Source organism: Aulonocara stuartgranti, assembly GCF_965226115.1.
Source record: "Aulonocara stuartgranti genome assembly, chromosome: 17".
Lineage (NCBI taxonomy): Eukaryota > Metazoa > Chordata > Actinopteri > Cichliformes > Cichlidae > Aulonocara > Aulonocara stuartgranti.
In genome coordinates this window covers 40,605,001-40,621,332 of record NC_138953.1, presented here as the reverse complement: position 1 = coordinate 40,621,332, position 16,332 = coordinate 40,605,001, and the positions used below count along the sequence as shown (strand labels likewise).

At 41.6% G+C, this 16,332-nt stretch overlaps 1 protein-coding gene across 1 annotated transcript in view; it reads left to right on the top strand.

Annotated features, from left to right (window-relative positions):
- The window catches only part of arhgef39 (Rho guanine nucleotide exchange factor (GEF) 39), a 69,128-nt gene that overhangs the window by 12,319 nt on the left and 40,477 nt on the right, over window positions 1–16,332 (top strand). The window contains exons 4-6 of the mRNA XM_082510390.1: window positions 2,299–2,419; window positions 5,972–6,090; window positions 15,194–15,264. Of these exons, the coding sequence (XP_082366516.1) occupies window positions 2,299–2,419; window positions 5,972–6,090; window positions 15,194–15,264 (311 nt within the window). The remainder of the gene's footprint in view (window positions 1–2,298; window positions 2,420–5,971; window positions 6,091–15,193; window positions 15,265–16,332) is intronic.

Sequence of the window (16,332 nt, the reverse complement as noted above, 5' to 3'; positions counted from 1 at the left end):
TATTTTCAAAAGCGCTCCGACGTTTTCGGAGACGTCTGTTACCCACTAGCTCGATAGCTAGGCGGGGGCAAGGCTAACTAGAGCCGTGAGAACACCGGACTCCTGGCAAATCGTTTTCAAACCCACCGCCGTCTTTCGCTCCTCAGGTTAAACGTGATATATAAGTCACTTAGATAACTTAAAAATGTTATTGTTTTGCCTTTTTTTTTAATTTTTTTTTTTTAGTATTTTATTTGTTCCTGAGTAAATCAGTTTGGCTGAGATTAAAGTTATAGTTTTTACACAGCTGAATAAACGTCAAGCAGACAGCTGATTATCAGAAGTGTGAGATGCTGGAGAATTTACTCCGGTGTCCTGTTATATTTTAGATAGCAAGGAGTTTATTAAACTTCACCGAAACAATCTGCAAATTTCATTAAAATGTAATAAACTATCATCTTGTCTTTATTTTTAGTTAGCACAGACCTTAAACACTTAAAGCTGTAAGCTAATGATAGTTATATAAGAGCAGATGCTGCTGGTGCAATAAGCTGTACGTTTTACGTCCAATGGATGATGATCTGATTAGTCGACTAATCGCCAAAATAATCGGTGACTAGTCGACTATCAAAATAATCGTTTGTGGCAGCCCTAGTGATGGGGCGGTTGGGGAAGGAAGTTAGTGTGCAGCACTGGTCCAGAATGCTGTGTGGACCAAGCACAAAGCAGAGGTGAGGTTGTCATTAAAGAACTGGAGTGTAGGATGGAGCTCAGACACTGTGGGTAAAAACGGCTGACATCACATTGTGTTGTTTTTTGAGAGCAACAAAATGCTGGTTTAATGCTTTAGTGTTAGCGAACTGTTTATTCCATTTATAGTTTCTCATGTTTCATCCTGTGTTTTGAGAGTTGCCGTTCATCTGTTGAGCCTTCTCCAAGTAATGGTGACGTGGCCTGAATTGTTTGGGTTCAGTCGTATCATCCACGATGCCGCAACTGCTTGGAATTAATGCGGATGACACGCATGGAATGCTAATGTCATCTCCACCTTGGTGCTGATGGTCGGACAATTTAATTGCTGTGGAAATTTAAAAAAAAAATGTAATCCATAATTTCATATTTATCATAATAGTCTCTGTCAGAAAGGGAAAGAAATGGAAATACATTTTTTCCTGCCCTTTGCTCTCGTTAGAACCCTCTCGGCTTCTCCTGCACCTCCCGATTATGAACAGAGCCTACCTTTGTCGGCAACTTCATTAAAATCTATTTAAATCAACTTCAACAGTAAAGTGCTCCTTCTCACAGCTTGTATGAGCAGCAGTCTCTGGGAACATCATTAGAGAATGTGTGTGCGTGAATATGTGGTACTTCCTCCAAGTTCAAATAACAAGCTCCTTCACAAGTGTCAACACCCCCAACCAATTGCTTAAGTTCGGCAGGCGTGTTCTTACTACAAAGTAGCCCTGGGTGCTCTGAAGGTACATCTGTCGTCTGGGTCCCAGTAAATACGTCACCCATGGGGGAAGAAACACTACTGAACCTTGACTGCTAAATCTCTCATTAACAGGGAAGCAATCCTCTGAACTCTGCTCAGCCTCCTCGCTTTCTCTAAATGTGTATGCCTTTGTTGAAAATGATGCTTCAGATGCGATCTAACCTCACATGAGCTCCTTCTCAGGGAGCGTGGCACTGATGCAAAGAAGCAGTGCCGTCTCAGACAATAATGCACAATAACTCAACTTGAGGCTAAATGTTTGCTAGGAGAGTAAACTTTAACACGAACGTCTCAAAGGCCTGTGATGCACAAAAAAATGTGCCACGTATATTAAAATAGTTCTTGATACCATGTCCTGTGGATTTGTTAAGGATGTTGTGACTCAGGAGTAACATGCCACACACACGGCTTACTTGCACTGCCCGTAAAATAAGCGACAATGATCCAGTGAAAGTGACTACCGTAGCATGTTCTAAATATATGTATGGGGTCTTTGATTTAACAGACTGGTTTACAAAACCAAAGAAAAAGACAGAAAAGCAAATATTAATACACATTTTGCTTTGTACTAATGCAGGATTTAATGTTTGCTAAAATTGATACCATTTGTTATTATACATAAATGTTATGGATCATGTTAGCTGATTAATTGATTTAATTAATTTCAAAGCAAAAAGGGACAAAGAGAACTAGGGAAAGTTTTTTTTTTTTAATAACCTGGCTTTTCAAACATTGGCAACAAAAGCATGCAACACATGGAAAAACAACGTGCAATAGATCATGTTTAAACTTGTGTGTGTGTGTGTGTGTGTTTCTCCTCTCAGGACTCTACTTATCCATTTGGAGAATGGATACCTTGGCAAAGGCCTTGACCAGTTCTCCACCCATATGCACCATTACTACACATATGTGGATAACATTTATAAAGCCCAGAAAGTGCTTCAGGTAAGAACATTATATTTGAACTTGGTTCAGACTGTTAGTCGATCTTTTTTTGTCACTGATCTCAGTTTTTCTGTTTTCATCTATTTACTGATTTCTTGTTACATTGAATAGCAAAGCACAGCAATTTTATCAGATCAAATTTATTATGTAGTTTTACTGTGAACTTCAAGAATGCAAGTTTTTGCAGAATCTAACAATTTTCTACATGTTGATAGATGTAAAGAAACATGCTGCTGCGTCTTCATTTGGCCGCTCTCTTTAGCAGTAGCCAAAGTGGATAATCTGTCTCCATCTTAACCGAACATTTGCATCATACCAAACCTTTGCATATGCTCCTTCATTACATCCATGAGTTTTCTCTCTGGTCTGCTCCATAATCAACTATCTTCATTTTTAATCCTTCAACTCGGCCTTTAGTCTTTTTGTCAGTGATAGCCTTCTAACCATACACACAGTTAGATCCATATATATTTGGACACTGACATAAGTTTTTGTTGTTGTTTTTACCTGTTTACTGAAAAATATTCCAATTATAGTTATACAATGGACATAATGTGCAGACTCTCAGCTTTCATGTGAGGGTTGGCTGAAGATTCAATTGGACGAAGGGTTTAAGAGTTTCAGCTTCTTGACATGTGACATCTAGTTACAAAAGTAATTGGACAATTGAGTCAAAGGTTATTTCATGGGCAGATGTGGGCAATTCCTTTGATATTGATAATTAAGTAGCTAAAGGGCCTGGAGTTGATTTGAGGTGTGATGATTGCATTTGGAAGATTTTGCTGTGAACAGACAATATGCAGTCAAAGGAGCTCTCCATGCAGGTGAAACAAGCCATCCGTAAGCTGCAAAAACAGGAACAAAACATCAGAGAAATTGCTGCAGTCTTAGGAGTGGCAAAATCTTTAGTCCATCCTGAGGAAAAAGAAGGCATTGGTGACCTCAGCAATGCAAAACGACCTGGACGTCCACAGGCAACAGTAGTGGATGATCTCAGAATCATGGTGATGAGAAAACCCTTCACACCAGCCAATCGTGAACAACATTCTTGGATAAATATCCAAGTCTACCATAAAGAGAAGACAACTGTTCCACTGAAGGAAAAAGTACCCTAGACCATTATGGCACCCCTTCCACTGTGGGGTGGAAAACACCTCAGGTGGGATCTGCTTGTCATGCCAGCAACGTTGGAAACCATCAGGACCATCGAGGTTACTTTTGTTCTCCTCAGAGAATGAAACTTTCTTCCACCTTTCAGTGTCCCATGTTTGGTGCTCTGTAGCAAAGTCCAAACGGTCAGTTCTGTGGCGTTCAAGGAGACGAGACGTTTTTTTTGTTCTTGAAGCCTTTCAGCCTCAGATGGTGTCTGATGGTTATGGGGCTGCAGTCGGCACCAGTAACGGCCTTAATTTGGGTCAAGCATCGTCCAGTGTCTCGACGGACAGCCAGTTGGATCCTCCGGCTCAGTGCTGGTGACATTTTTTTGGGCCTCCGGATCATTTAGGAAATATCAAATGACCGTCTTACAGCGATGGCGTGCTGTGAGAGATCCTGCTTATGCAGTTCAACAACCCGACCACGTTCAACAAGGGAAGGTTTGTTTTCCTTTGCCAACAGAGCATCATGACAGTGAAATGACAGAAAATGACAATGAATCCACATTTTTGCACAGATTTGGCCTTTCAAAGGCAAGTGGTCCTAAACTTTTGATCAGCTGTAAAACAGCCTGTTTCAGTTTAAGTGTTATTTTCAATAAATTGCTCAAAAAAATGTTTTGTCTCACTCCCATTTCTTCTTGTTGCATGTTGAAGCTCAACTTGGAACCTTGTTAAGCTCCAACCATGTCATTTTTCATCAACTGGTCTTAAACTTTTGATTAGGATTGTATTAATGATTTTGTTTTTCATCTGTTCCTGAGTGTCTTTAGATTGTGGCGTGATTGCTTTTTGATATGTTTTAGCCCACTTTGCATTGTCAGACAGGTTCCATCTGAGTGAGTTCTTGATTTAAGAGGTCTGGCAGTAATCAGGCCTGGGTGTGGCTTGTGAAAATGAACCTAGCTTTCCGTAAAATGTGTTTAATCACATGACCACTGCAAGTAAGAATGGGCTCAGAGCTGACCTCTAACCACTCCTGCCTCGACCTTCTCACTCCTACTGGACACCTTGATACTCTCCTGGTGACTTCATACACGTCCTCCACCACCCTCATACTTCTCTGGCACTCAGACTCAGTGAACGCCTTCTGACCTTTTCTATACTGCACATCAATGCTCTGAAAGCAAACCTCACATGTGTAGTACTCTTTCTCAGCATGAAAGCATACTATTACTCGCTGATTGTCATTTCTAGGGATGGGTACTGGTATATAAACGGTAGTAACCAGACCGAAAAGCAGCGCACATTTCGGTGCTTTATTTCGGTGCTTTTTTTCCCGAGCTGTGATACACTTTAGATTCTAGCCAATCATTTTACGTTTCCGAGGATAGTGGGCGGGGCCAGGTACGTACGTTCTTTTAGAGCAGAGCTACAGATTAAAAATGACCAAGGTGAAGCGGTCAAAAGTCTGGCTGTACTTCACAGCAAAAGATGCAAACTCAGCAGCAACAAGTGCTTTAAGGTGATACTGTGATACTGTCAAAGGAGGTAACTCCTCGAATCCGATGAAACACCTGGCGACATATAGCATTTTGTTAAAGCCAAGAAATGCGCTGTATTTGATAGCTTGCTGCGAGACCTCACACCGAGCACATCTACTGTTGGTGTGGTGCCTGTTATCGGACCCAGAGTTAGCAACATCCCCCAAAAACCCAAAGAGGAGAGTCCTGGCCCCTAGCCCTGCCAGTGTAGCAGAAATGATGAGGATGATGATGCAGCAGCAGCCGTTCTTCTCTGCGTGAGTAGCTTAATGTTGTTGGTGTGTAATTTACGTTGAGTAGGCTAACCACGTTATTACATTAATGCATGTAAGGTGAACTAGCAAACATCATCATAGCTACATGCGGCTGTCTTCTTGTTTGATGGCAGATACTCCCTTCACCCTGGCCAAAAAGGCTAAAATGACCAAAGAAAAAGTGGAAAACAACTAAACATGAGAGGTTTTTGGACAAAGTTTGTGTTTTTTCCATTGTTTAAGCACTGCTTCCAGCCAAGAGTGATACCATATATGCCCCATAGCTGCAGAAAAGGCTAACATTGTTATCTTTTTACAAAAAAACAGCTGAACATGAGAGGTTTTTGGACCAATTTTGTGTTCTCCATTCTTTAAACACCGGTTTGAGCACCGGCACCGTTTCAAAAGTACCGGTTTGGCACCGGTATCGGATAAAACCTAAACGATACCCATCCCTAGTCATTTCTCTTCTTAACATACCTTCAGCAACCCTTTCCTATATCTTCATTTTATTGCTCATCAATGTTATTCCTCTGTAGTTACTACTGCTCTGCACATCACAATCATGAAATCTGGTCCCAGTACACTTTTTATAAATTCAGAAGCTACGTCTTGTAAATGTTTCTGAATAATCTCCCAGTGTCTTGTGTCCATTTTCAGATGCAGCTTAAGAAAAACAAGGCCTTCAGACGGTTCAAAAAACTGCAGGAATCCCGCCCAGAATTCAACAACCAGAAGCTGGAGGACTTGCTCCAACTCCCCCTGCAGCGGATTGATCAGTGAGATTATATATTATTATATTATATATGATCTTAATAAGGTTTTAAAAGTGTGGGGACATAGGGCTTCAGCAAATCAGACAAATATGCAGGTGCCAGACCATTTAAGGATTTAAAAACCAATAAAAGAACTTTAAAATGAATCCTAAATTCAATTGGAAGCCAGTGCAGGGAGGCCAGAACCAGAGTAATGTGCTCAAATTTCCTTCTACCAGATAAAAACCGTGCCGCAGCATTCTGGACTAGTTGCAGGCGTGTCAGAGTGCCCAGTCCAACCCCTATTAAAAGGGAGTTGCAATAATCCAAGCGTGAGGTGATAAAAGCGTGGATACCAGTCTCCAAGTCACGCCTTGAAAGAAAAGGTTTAACCTTCGACAGACGCCTGAGATGATAGAATGATGATTTCACCACCGCATTCACGTGGCCATCAAGAGTAAGTGCAGAGTCGATTTTTAACCCAAGATTGGTAATCGAGCTCTTCAGGTGAAGGGTCAGAGCAGCAAGGTCAACATCAGGGATATCAGAGAGGAACGATTCGGCCCAAACAGAATTGCTTCCGTTTTACGTTCATTAAAATTTAAAAAGTTTTGAGCCATCCATGACTTAACATCACTAAGGCAATCAAGCAGGAGTCTAATTGGGGAGCTATCAGAACGACTGAAAGGAAAATAAAGCTGGCAATCATCAGCATATAGATGAAATGAGACTTTGTGTTTACGAAAGATCGCACCCGGTGGCAGGAGATGAAAACAGTAATGGCCCAAGAATAGATCCCTGTGGGACACCCCACGGCAGAGGGGCCACAGAGGACGATGACGAGCCCACCTTAACACAGAAGCTCCTGTTTGACAGATATGATTTTATCCACAGGAGTGCCAAGCCAGAAATGCCCACACAAAGCTGTAATCGAGAGATCAGCAGGTCGTGATCCACTGTGTCGAATGCAGCAGTCATATCTAGTAGTATAAGCACTACATGTTTACCACAGTCCGTCGTTACCAGAATATCGTTCATAACCTTTATGAGAGCTGTCTCTGTGCTATGAAACGGCCTAAAGCCAGACTGAAAAACTTCAAACATTTGAGAGTTGTTTAGATAATCCATCAGCTGAGTGTGAACAACCTTTTCCAAGATCTTACTCAGAAAAGGAAGTTTAGAGATGGGTCTACAGTTTGACTGAACTGAAATATCTGAGCCTGGCTTCTTAAGTAAGGATGAATAACTGCATGCTTAAACTCGCTTGGTACTTGACCTGACAAGAGGCTGGTATTAATTAGGTTCAGAATATGTGGTCCAACAGTAGGAAACACCTTTTTTAGAAAACTGGGACGAGCGACATCATTCGGAGAACCACATGGGTTAGCAGTTAACACAAGCTTCTCGAGTTCAGGTAGAACAATTGGTTGGAAAGCAATAAGCAAATTTAAACAGGGAACATGCACAGCCGGGTCAACAGAAGATAAAGTGGAGGGTCTCAGACTGGCAACCACAAAGAAATTAAGAAACTTATTACACATAACCTCAGAAGACTGCAAAAGAACATGATCCTCTGCATTCAGTACAAAATTTATGGTATTATACAGAACACGAGGGTTATGTGAATTAACAGCAATAAGTTGAGAAAAATAGGCGTTTTTGGCAGTCTTTGCTGCCCTCTGATAAGCTTTCCAGCTCGTCTTAAGAGTTTCCAGAGAGACGTACAGTCAGTCCTTTTTCCATCGCCTTTCACATCTCCTACAGTCTCTTCTAATGGCTCAAGTAAAATCGGTTAGCCAAGGACTGGCCTTGGGTTTACACTGCCTGAGTCTTAGAGGTGCAACAACATCAAGGGCAGATTTACAAACAGAGTCCAGATGAGAGAGTAATCCATCTACGGAGGACGACTCAGAGGGACTGGACACAAGTTGTTCAAATAGTGTTGAAAAACGCTCGGGAGTATCTGAGCCGAAGGCTCGATAGCATCGCATAGGTGCAGCCGTTTAACAACAGGACTAAGAGCAACAACGTCAAATACAATGGGCATATGGTCACAGAATACAGCATCCTCCACATGTAAGTTACAGACAGATAACCCATATGATAACACCAAGTCCAATGTGTGACCATGTTCTTGAGTGGCACCTTTAACAGACTGAACAAGATGAAAAGAGTTCACCAGGTCCATGAAGTCCTTAGCCAGTGGCTTTCCTGGGCAACAGACGTGTATATTAAAATCACTGAGCAGCAGGACCTGGTCATACCGGGATGCACAGTCAGCGAGAAACTCCGATAAAAAAGCGAGAAACTCAGATACAAACTCCTTGTCTTATTTAGGAGGCCGATAAACTATTGCACACAGCAACGAAGGCGAGTGGCCCAGTTCACACAAACAACATTCAAAGCTGCTGTGGCGTGTCCATGAGGATAGTTGCTTAAACTCAAAGTGTGCTTTAAAAACAGCTAACCCCCCGCCACGACCAGAAGCTCTCAGAGTGCTAAAATGAGCACAGCCAGCGGGCAGCAGTTCAGAAAAGGCGCTTAACTCACCGGGTGAACTCCAGGTTTCAGTCAAACAGAGGAGATACAAAGCATGGGAAGAACAGAAATCCTTCAGGATGAAGGTCTTATTCGCCACCGATCTGGCATTTATTAAAGCCAACCTGAGGGGAGCTGGTTCGGAGACCTCCGCGGCAGTGACAACCAGATCCACCGGTCTAAGGTCTGATCGGTCCATTTGCCTCCAACGCAGATGCCAAAGAGGGAAGGATTTCACAGGGCTTCTCCCGATAGAGCCGACAACGGGAACCAACCAGGAATCCACAGGATCCAGAGCACGCGATGGTACCAAGAGTCGTGGAAAAGATTGATGAACGGAGCGAAGATTGTGAGGAAGGTAAGAAATCTGGATTCTCAGCTTAACAAGGCGACCTCCACGAGTACCCCATCTCCTGCGTCGCTTCTTCATATCTGGTGGCAGTGGTAGGGGATGCCAGCGCAATGGTACTGCTTCCAGGTAGGGAGGCAGAAAACCCTGGCTTTACCAAACCAAACTGAAACTTTGGTGGATGAGCCGATTTTCAATAAGGTCTGGCGATCATACGACAGTATTGAACTGACATGTTGCACAACGTTACCTAAAAACAATAAAATCAGACAGATAAAAAAGAGCGGTTGACGGCGTGCCAAACACACAGGCACCATCTTGCATCTTGTTTACAACAGCAGGGTGCAAGACGCTAGCAGGCAGGGCATACATGGAACAACATAACCAAGTGGCCGGCATAGTGTACAGGAACATCTGTGCTGTGCATGGCCTGGAAGTCCTGAGGTCAAAGTGGGAGATGCCCCCAAGGGTGGTGGAGAATGACCGAGCTAAGATCCTGTGGGACTTCCAGATACAGACGGACAAAATGGTGGTGGCTGACCAACCGGACATAGTGGTGGTAGACAAACAGAAGAAGACGGCCGTAGTGATCGATGTAGCGGTTCCCAATGACAGCAATATCAGGAAGAAGGAACACGAGAAGCTGGAGAAATACCAAGAGCTCAGAGAAGAGCTGGAGAAGATGAGGAGGGTGAAGGTAACAGTGGTCCCCGTGGTAATCGGAGCACTCGGTGCGGTGACTCCCAAGCTCAGCGAGTGGCTCCTGTCAGGCTTGTCTTTATGTTTTAAAGCAAAATCCTCATCCACACATTTAATGGTGTCAGTTGTGTGTCAATGAAGTTCTCCTGGGGCTCTAGTGGAGCCTTGCAGCCAGACAGCTGACTAATCAAAAGTCACCTTATATGACTAGACTTAAGTTTTAACCTATGTGATACCACCTTAGGTATTTCCAGTTTGTCGAATAATAAACTCCATCTGCTGGAGAGAAGGCCATTAAGTGCAGATGAAAGTTTGGTCAAAGACTAACCTGGTTAAGTGGTTTCATCTTGCTGCAAAATGAATTTATAGAATCTGAATAAAGAAGGAAATGGATCTGTGATGAATCACTGAAGGATCTGTTGTTAGAGGAAGAGCAAAAGAATAGAAACACAATCCACTTCAAATTAAAAAAAAAACAGGCAACAAATTAAATCACTTTCGACGCTCCTCCCCAAATAGACAAAAAGTCCTGTCTTCTTGTCTTTTCTTGTAATAACAAATACATTACAGCCATTATTAGCAATGGTCACTGTTAGCAGGAAGTGGAAATGAAAATCTAATTAAACAAACAGTATAACACAAAGGAAACACTAATGAGCATTATTAGGTACATTTCAAATAATGTAAACCGAACACTCTCATTTAGCCATCTTGTCCTGTTCATTAGCAGCAAACCAAAGAAAATATAATGAGACAACAACATAATCCTGACCATTTTCATATTTCTGATATTCTAATGAAGAATGGAGCTGTACAAAACATGAAGTGGTAAAGAAGATATGCTTTCTGCTCTTGCAGCAGGAGTTGCAAATGGCTTTGCTGATGATAATACACACTTTTTTCTCACTCTGTTTGGCAGACATACCGGGTCATTTGGGCATTTGCACATCAGTAAATATAGAAGACAAATTAAATTTCTAATTATTTTGCATGCATGCATTAAGGGTTTGAATTTGTAATTAAGAGACGAGGTGTCAGCAGGCGCCTTTCTGGATGAGTGGACATAACACGGACTTATTGGTGATTACTACACTTTAATAGCTTAAAAGAGAAGAAGTGCTGGTAAATATAGAAGTCTAGAGCATGTGCATTGTGTAAATTAGAACTATAAGCGACCTATAATCGACTTTGTCTCATCGTTCCTTTAAAAGGTAACTAACAGTGATTTATTCAAAGAGTGAAGAACTTTAAGTGTGAATATTATGAAACCTGTTCGAACTGTCCTCTGAATTATTATTAACTATGTTTCCACAAAGATCTGAGCAGTGGAGACAAAATGAAATGGCAACAAGTGTGAGCCATCAGTGTACTAATAAAGAGAAATGGCCACATGTGAACCTAACCAGGCTAACAAAATCAGTTTCTTTTACTCTAACAAACCAAATTAGTGGTGTATATCCATTTTTTTCTTACTTTGATATTATTCTACTGACATCTAAGTCACCACTGATGACACTAACCCCATGCTACCAAAATATATCATTTTAAGTCTTTTAAAAATATTCTTTCAAGTTGTAGTAATCAGAGGACAAAGAACAATTATTGTAAGTGACATGCATACAAAATAATTTAATATTTTTCAATTGATAAAATTTTAAACATTTTTAAAGATGCATTTCTGACATCAAATAATCTGTCACCTGTGTGGCTTGCAATACAGCCCTCACTCTGACAAGCCCAGTACCTGAACTATAGTTGTGCCATATCATATCATCCACACTGATGCCAGGATAAATTCTTACGGAATATCAGCGTGTCGTATTCATTGTTAGAGCAACACTGTGCATTTATGTTCCTTTGTGCATACGAGACACACCCAGAATCTAGCAGCTGGTCATGTGAAACCCCTATGAAAGTAAATGACTCTATCGTTGGAGCGCACTGTAAGATAGGAAAAGCAAATGGTGGATGGAAATTACTGACGTAGTTACATGGTGGAAAAGCAGGATACAGAAAAAGCAAGGTATAGCATCTCAGGCAGAAATAATTCTAATTATATGGAAACATCGTGCAGGCTCCTACTAAGTTACTTTAGTTAATTAAGTGTTAAGTTACATTATGTCAATAACGGACATAATATGGACACCATGTGGTTCGGAGGTAACCCCCGAGCCAGATGGTGAACACCAGAGTTGAAGGGAGCCACCAGGCTGAAGAAGAAGTCCTATCGGGCTTGATTAACCCGTGGGACTTCGGTCGCAGCTGATAGGTACCGACAGGCAAAGTGGAACTTGGGCAAAAACTCGGGCAACTCAGGAGGGCAAAGCAGCGCTTTTTTTGTATAGTGCAGGTGGAGCGCTGCTGACTTCAACTGAGAACATTATCGGGTGGTGGAAGGAGTAGTTCGAGGACCTCCTTAATCCCACTAGCATGTGTTCTATGGAGGAGGCAGAGTCTGCGGACGAGGGGGACAATTCGTCTTCAGGGGGTTAGGTCACTGAGGCAGTTAAACAAATCCTTGGTGACAGGGTCACTGGGGTAGAAGGGGTTCGGCCTGAGTTCTCTTTCCCTCCTACCTTCGTCGACATGAGGTCATGCTGAGGTACTTGGTGCACAGAGGTTCCCAACTTTCTGCAGAGTCGATAGCTACAAACCTCCAGACTTAATGTGGCGTTCAGATTACCTCAAAAACGGTGTGTAGAGATCTGCTGCCTGAGATTACCCAGCACAATAGAAAGCATTAGATGCAGCGGTGTAAAGCATGGCGCTACTGGACTCTAGAGAAGTGGAGATTTGTTCTCTGGATTGTCTAATAGACGAGTCTGGGTTTGGCGGTTGTAAGGAAAATAGTACTTTTCTAACTGCACTGCGCCAAGTGTAACGTTTAGGGGAAGGGGGATTATGGTGTTTAGTTGGCCCCTTATTTCCATTGAAAGGAACTCTTAACGCTTCAGCATACCAAGAAGAGTTTGGGGGATGGCCCCTTCCTGATCCAACATGACTGCATAACAGTGTACAAAGCAAGGTGTGGGCTGCACAGAGTCCTAACCTCAACCCATTTAGAAGACCTCTGGGGTGAATTAGAGCACAGACTGTGAGCCAGGCCGTCTTGTCCAACACCAGTGTCTGACCTCACAAATGCTCTTCCAGAAGGATGTTCGAATATTCCCATGAACACATCCCTGTACCTTGTGGAAAGCCTTCCCATAGAGTTGAAGCCCTCTACACTGGATTTCCATGTTTGTTTTCATGTTTCAGTAAATTCCTGAACCCAGTTTTTCAAGCAAAATACTAAGAAATGAGGTATGGTGCTATAGTTCTCACAGTGCTGTGTTTTTCAAATAGTACTTGCACTATTACACTGCATCGTTGGTGCTCTGTAACATCCCTTATTAAACTCATTCCACCAAATGGACCAGAAGCAATGATTTGCAGGGTGCTAGCATTACAACTTGCCTCATTCACTGGCACCACTTTGTCTCTATAACAAGCCCAGACTAAAAAAAAAACAAAAGGGAAGACTGCAAAGGCAGAGACGAGCACAGTGGAAATCAATGTCAGCTGTCAATGCACTTCAAGGTCACATCGTCCTAGTAAAAAGGAGCATGGATTTCTCTTCACAACTGTTGTCTTAGGCAGAGGCTTAAACTTGATAGAATCTCTATGAATTTGTCTGAACATATTTAAACTGAATTTGAACGTTTTTTTTTTTTAATTTTGCTTTTGCTATTTTACATTAAGTCAAGTTTAAATAACTTTAAAAAATTCATTTTTTTTATATATAGACATAAAACCCAAATTAAAAATGTTTAAGAGATAGTTATACTACTTTATATTGCTGGTGATTTTCCTTTGATTCTGAATAATTTAATCTGTAGCCAATCGGGGGAAAACCCCCAAGCATGTGGCTTATTATTACTCGTTTGTTTTTAGAGGCATCCTTGACCTATGAGTCAGAATCTGAATCACCTTTATTGCCAAGTTGGTACACACACAATTTGTTGTTGAATAATTATAATTTTTGTTGGTGTGGTCCTGTGTCAGTTTAGCTTTTTGAAACAAAGACAACACTCTTAAGTGGTGGACTGGAATTGCATTGGGGTCTCCTATGGTCAGGCACCTACAGTGGAAAGTTGACTGTATTCACCTTTCAGTATTATCTGGGGGTAAACAAAATACAGCTGACGGCAAAAATCTGACCTGCACTCACATGTTCTCTAAAGTGAGCTAGATATCACCATAAATATATACAAATAAGCATCTTGGAATTATTCCGGATTAGCGTCGTGCCACATCATACCATTCTTTATAAAACTGTTAAAATGTTTAGGTGATTCAGAAAGTGTCATGTCATCCTGTTAGTGATCACATACATTAGTTCTGTAGCGCACACAATGAGACCAGGCATGTCTAACAGCCCGCCGGTCTCGATGATGATTTACTGCCTAAAAAGTGAGCAGCTTTAACAACCTGCAACAAAGCATAAATACTGTTTTGTATAAAACACAAAATAATTCAATCATTTCTCTCTTTTCTCCACATTGTAGGGTTTTTACCTTTTAATGTAAAGTGCCTTGAGGCAACTGTTGTTATGATTTGGTGCTTTAACCTCCTGAGAACTGAGGATAAAAAGTTTCTTTCAGTTTACCTTTTTTTTGTCCACTACAGAGGACATAATGAATAGGCTGGATCTCAAGAGGATATAAATTGAATAAGAACGTCTCCAGGACAGTCTCCAGGAGAGAGGCCATTAACAAGAGGAGAGCTAGACTGGGCTGTAGAAGGGCATCAACCCGGCAGCACGACTCGTATGTGCTCCTGTGTGCGAGGAGAAACCAGGGGTGGCTTTTATAGCCTCAAAATCATATCACATTATTTAAAAAATTGCATTGCTTATATTTATGACAACATAGAAAAATACTGAACATGTTATCTGTGACTGTAGCTTGCACGCACCGACATTTATTACTGCAACCAAAATAAGTAACGTTTATTTATTAAGCGCTCTAATTCTCTATAGGTTTCTTTTGTTCACGTGTGTCTTTAATAAAATGAAAGTTGCAGTGTAAACTGTGCAACTGCATCGACTTATTGTTCCAGGTTTTATTCACACATACAGAAAATGCCATTTAGTTGTTTCTGGGGGCTTTAATTCAAACATCATTTCTAATCTGCACCTGGAGTAAAAGTCAGGATTTATAGTCAGTATTTCATTTGTTCACTATGAGAAGGATACGATCAAACCAGTGCAGCTCTCCATCTCATCAGGGTACTGCTGTATCTGTCTGTCGTCATCTCAGGCAAAAATACTTCAAAGTAAAACTCGATCTTTCCATCTGAGTTAGTCGGGACAGTTCGCACATTTCTTTGGCTCGTTAGGCTTTTTTGACACTGCTGCTGTTTGAATGTAACCAGTCCACAATTACAGGGCCAAGAGTATCCTGTTCAACAGTGGCTATAACTCTGAGAATGGGGGAAACTACGTGACCGTTTCTATTGTCAGGTAATATTGTGACCTATTTCTTTTCTGTCTTCTCACAGGTATAAACATTTCCTGCAGGATCTGACAGCCAACATCAGTGTAGACCACCCAGAGTATGAACAGCTTTTAAGTAAGTGTCTTTGCTGCCGTCTGTAGTAATTAGAGCAGGGCGATATGACCAAAATATTTATCACCATATACATTTGAAAATTTGTGATAACGATATAACTGATGATATAATTGACACTAGACAAAATACTTTACAACTCCTCAACTTTATTAGTGCAAAAAAAACACATCAATGTATTTTCATTTAAACAAGCAGCTGTTTTTTACATTAAAGTTATATAAAATGTAACAGTGCAAATGCAAATTCCTCGCTGACAGTTTAACCAAAAGGCGTTTCCAGTGGAAACTGGCCGACATATCCTCAGCATAACCATGTATAATATCCACAGAACTTAAAGAGGTTATACACACACAATACAGTAATATTATGTTGAAGCACAGTACGTATCACTCCGCGAGGCTCCGCCTACGATAGCCGTAATGCTCCGACAATCCATCAAGCGGTGCGGCTTCGTAGCTAAGCAAAGTCGTACTGAAACATTTGACAGATTTTCGAGCGCCGTGCACATAAAATCGTTTCGAGGTCAGTAAACACAACCAGAGTTCATACATAAGGCACACGGGATTATAAGGGGCTCTGTCGACTTTCAGGAAAATCAAAGGATGATTTTAAGTGCGCCGTATTTTCCAAACAACACGGTAATAACGACGGCCCGCTAGCATGCGCTACCAAAAATAGTGCTTTGTTGTGTATCTGACGGACGAAAGCTAAACCAGTTCCACACCAGTGAAGCTGCAGCATTTTTACAAACCAGTTCAGGTTCATCTGTTTCATTCAACGATCCGCTTTCGCTCTTCTCATTCTGCGTCGCCGCCATGCTTTTTCCGCCATGTGCGTATGAAAACAAAGGCACTGCACATGCGCATTTTACCCATAGTCTATCGCCATATTTCATTTTCTTATCGTTGTCCAACATTATACCGGTATCACTGTGAACGGTATGATATGGCCCAGCCCCAGTTATTACCAACCAGCTTCTGTTCAGTAGCTGCTGTTGTGTCCTCATGTCTCCATTCTGATATGGCCCGGCCCCAGTAGTAATGTTGTCTACAGGTCGACTGTGATTTT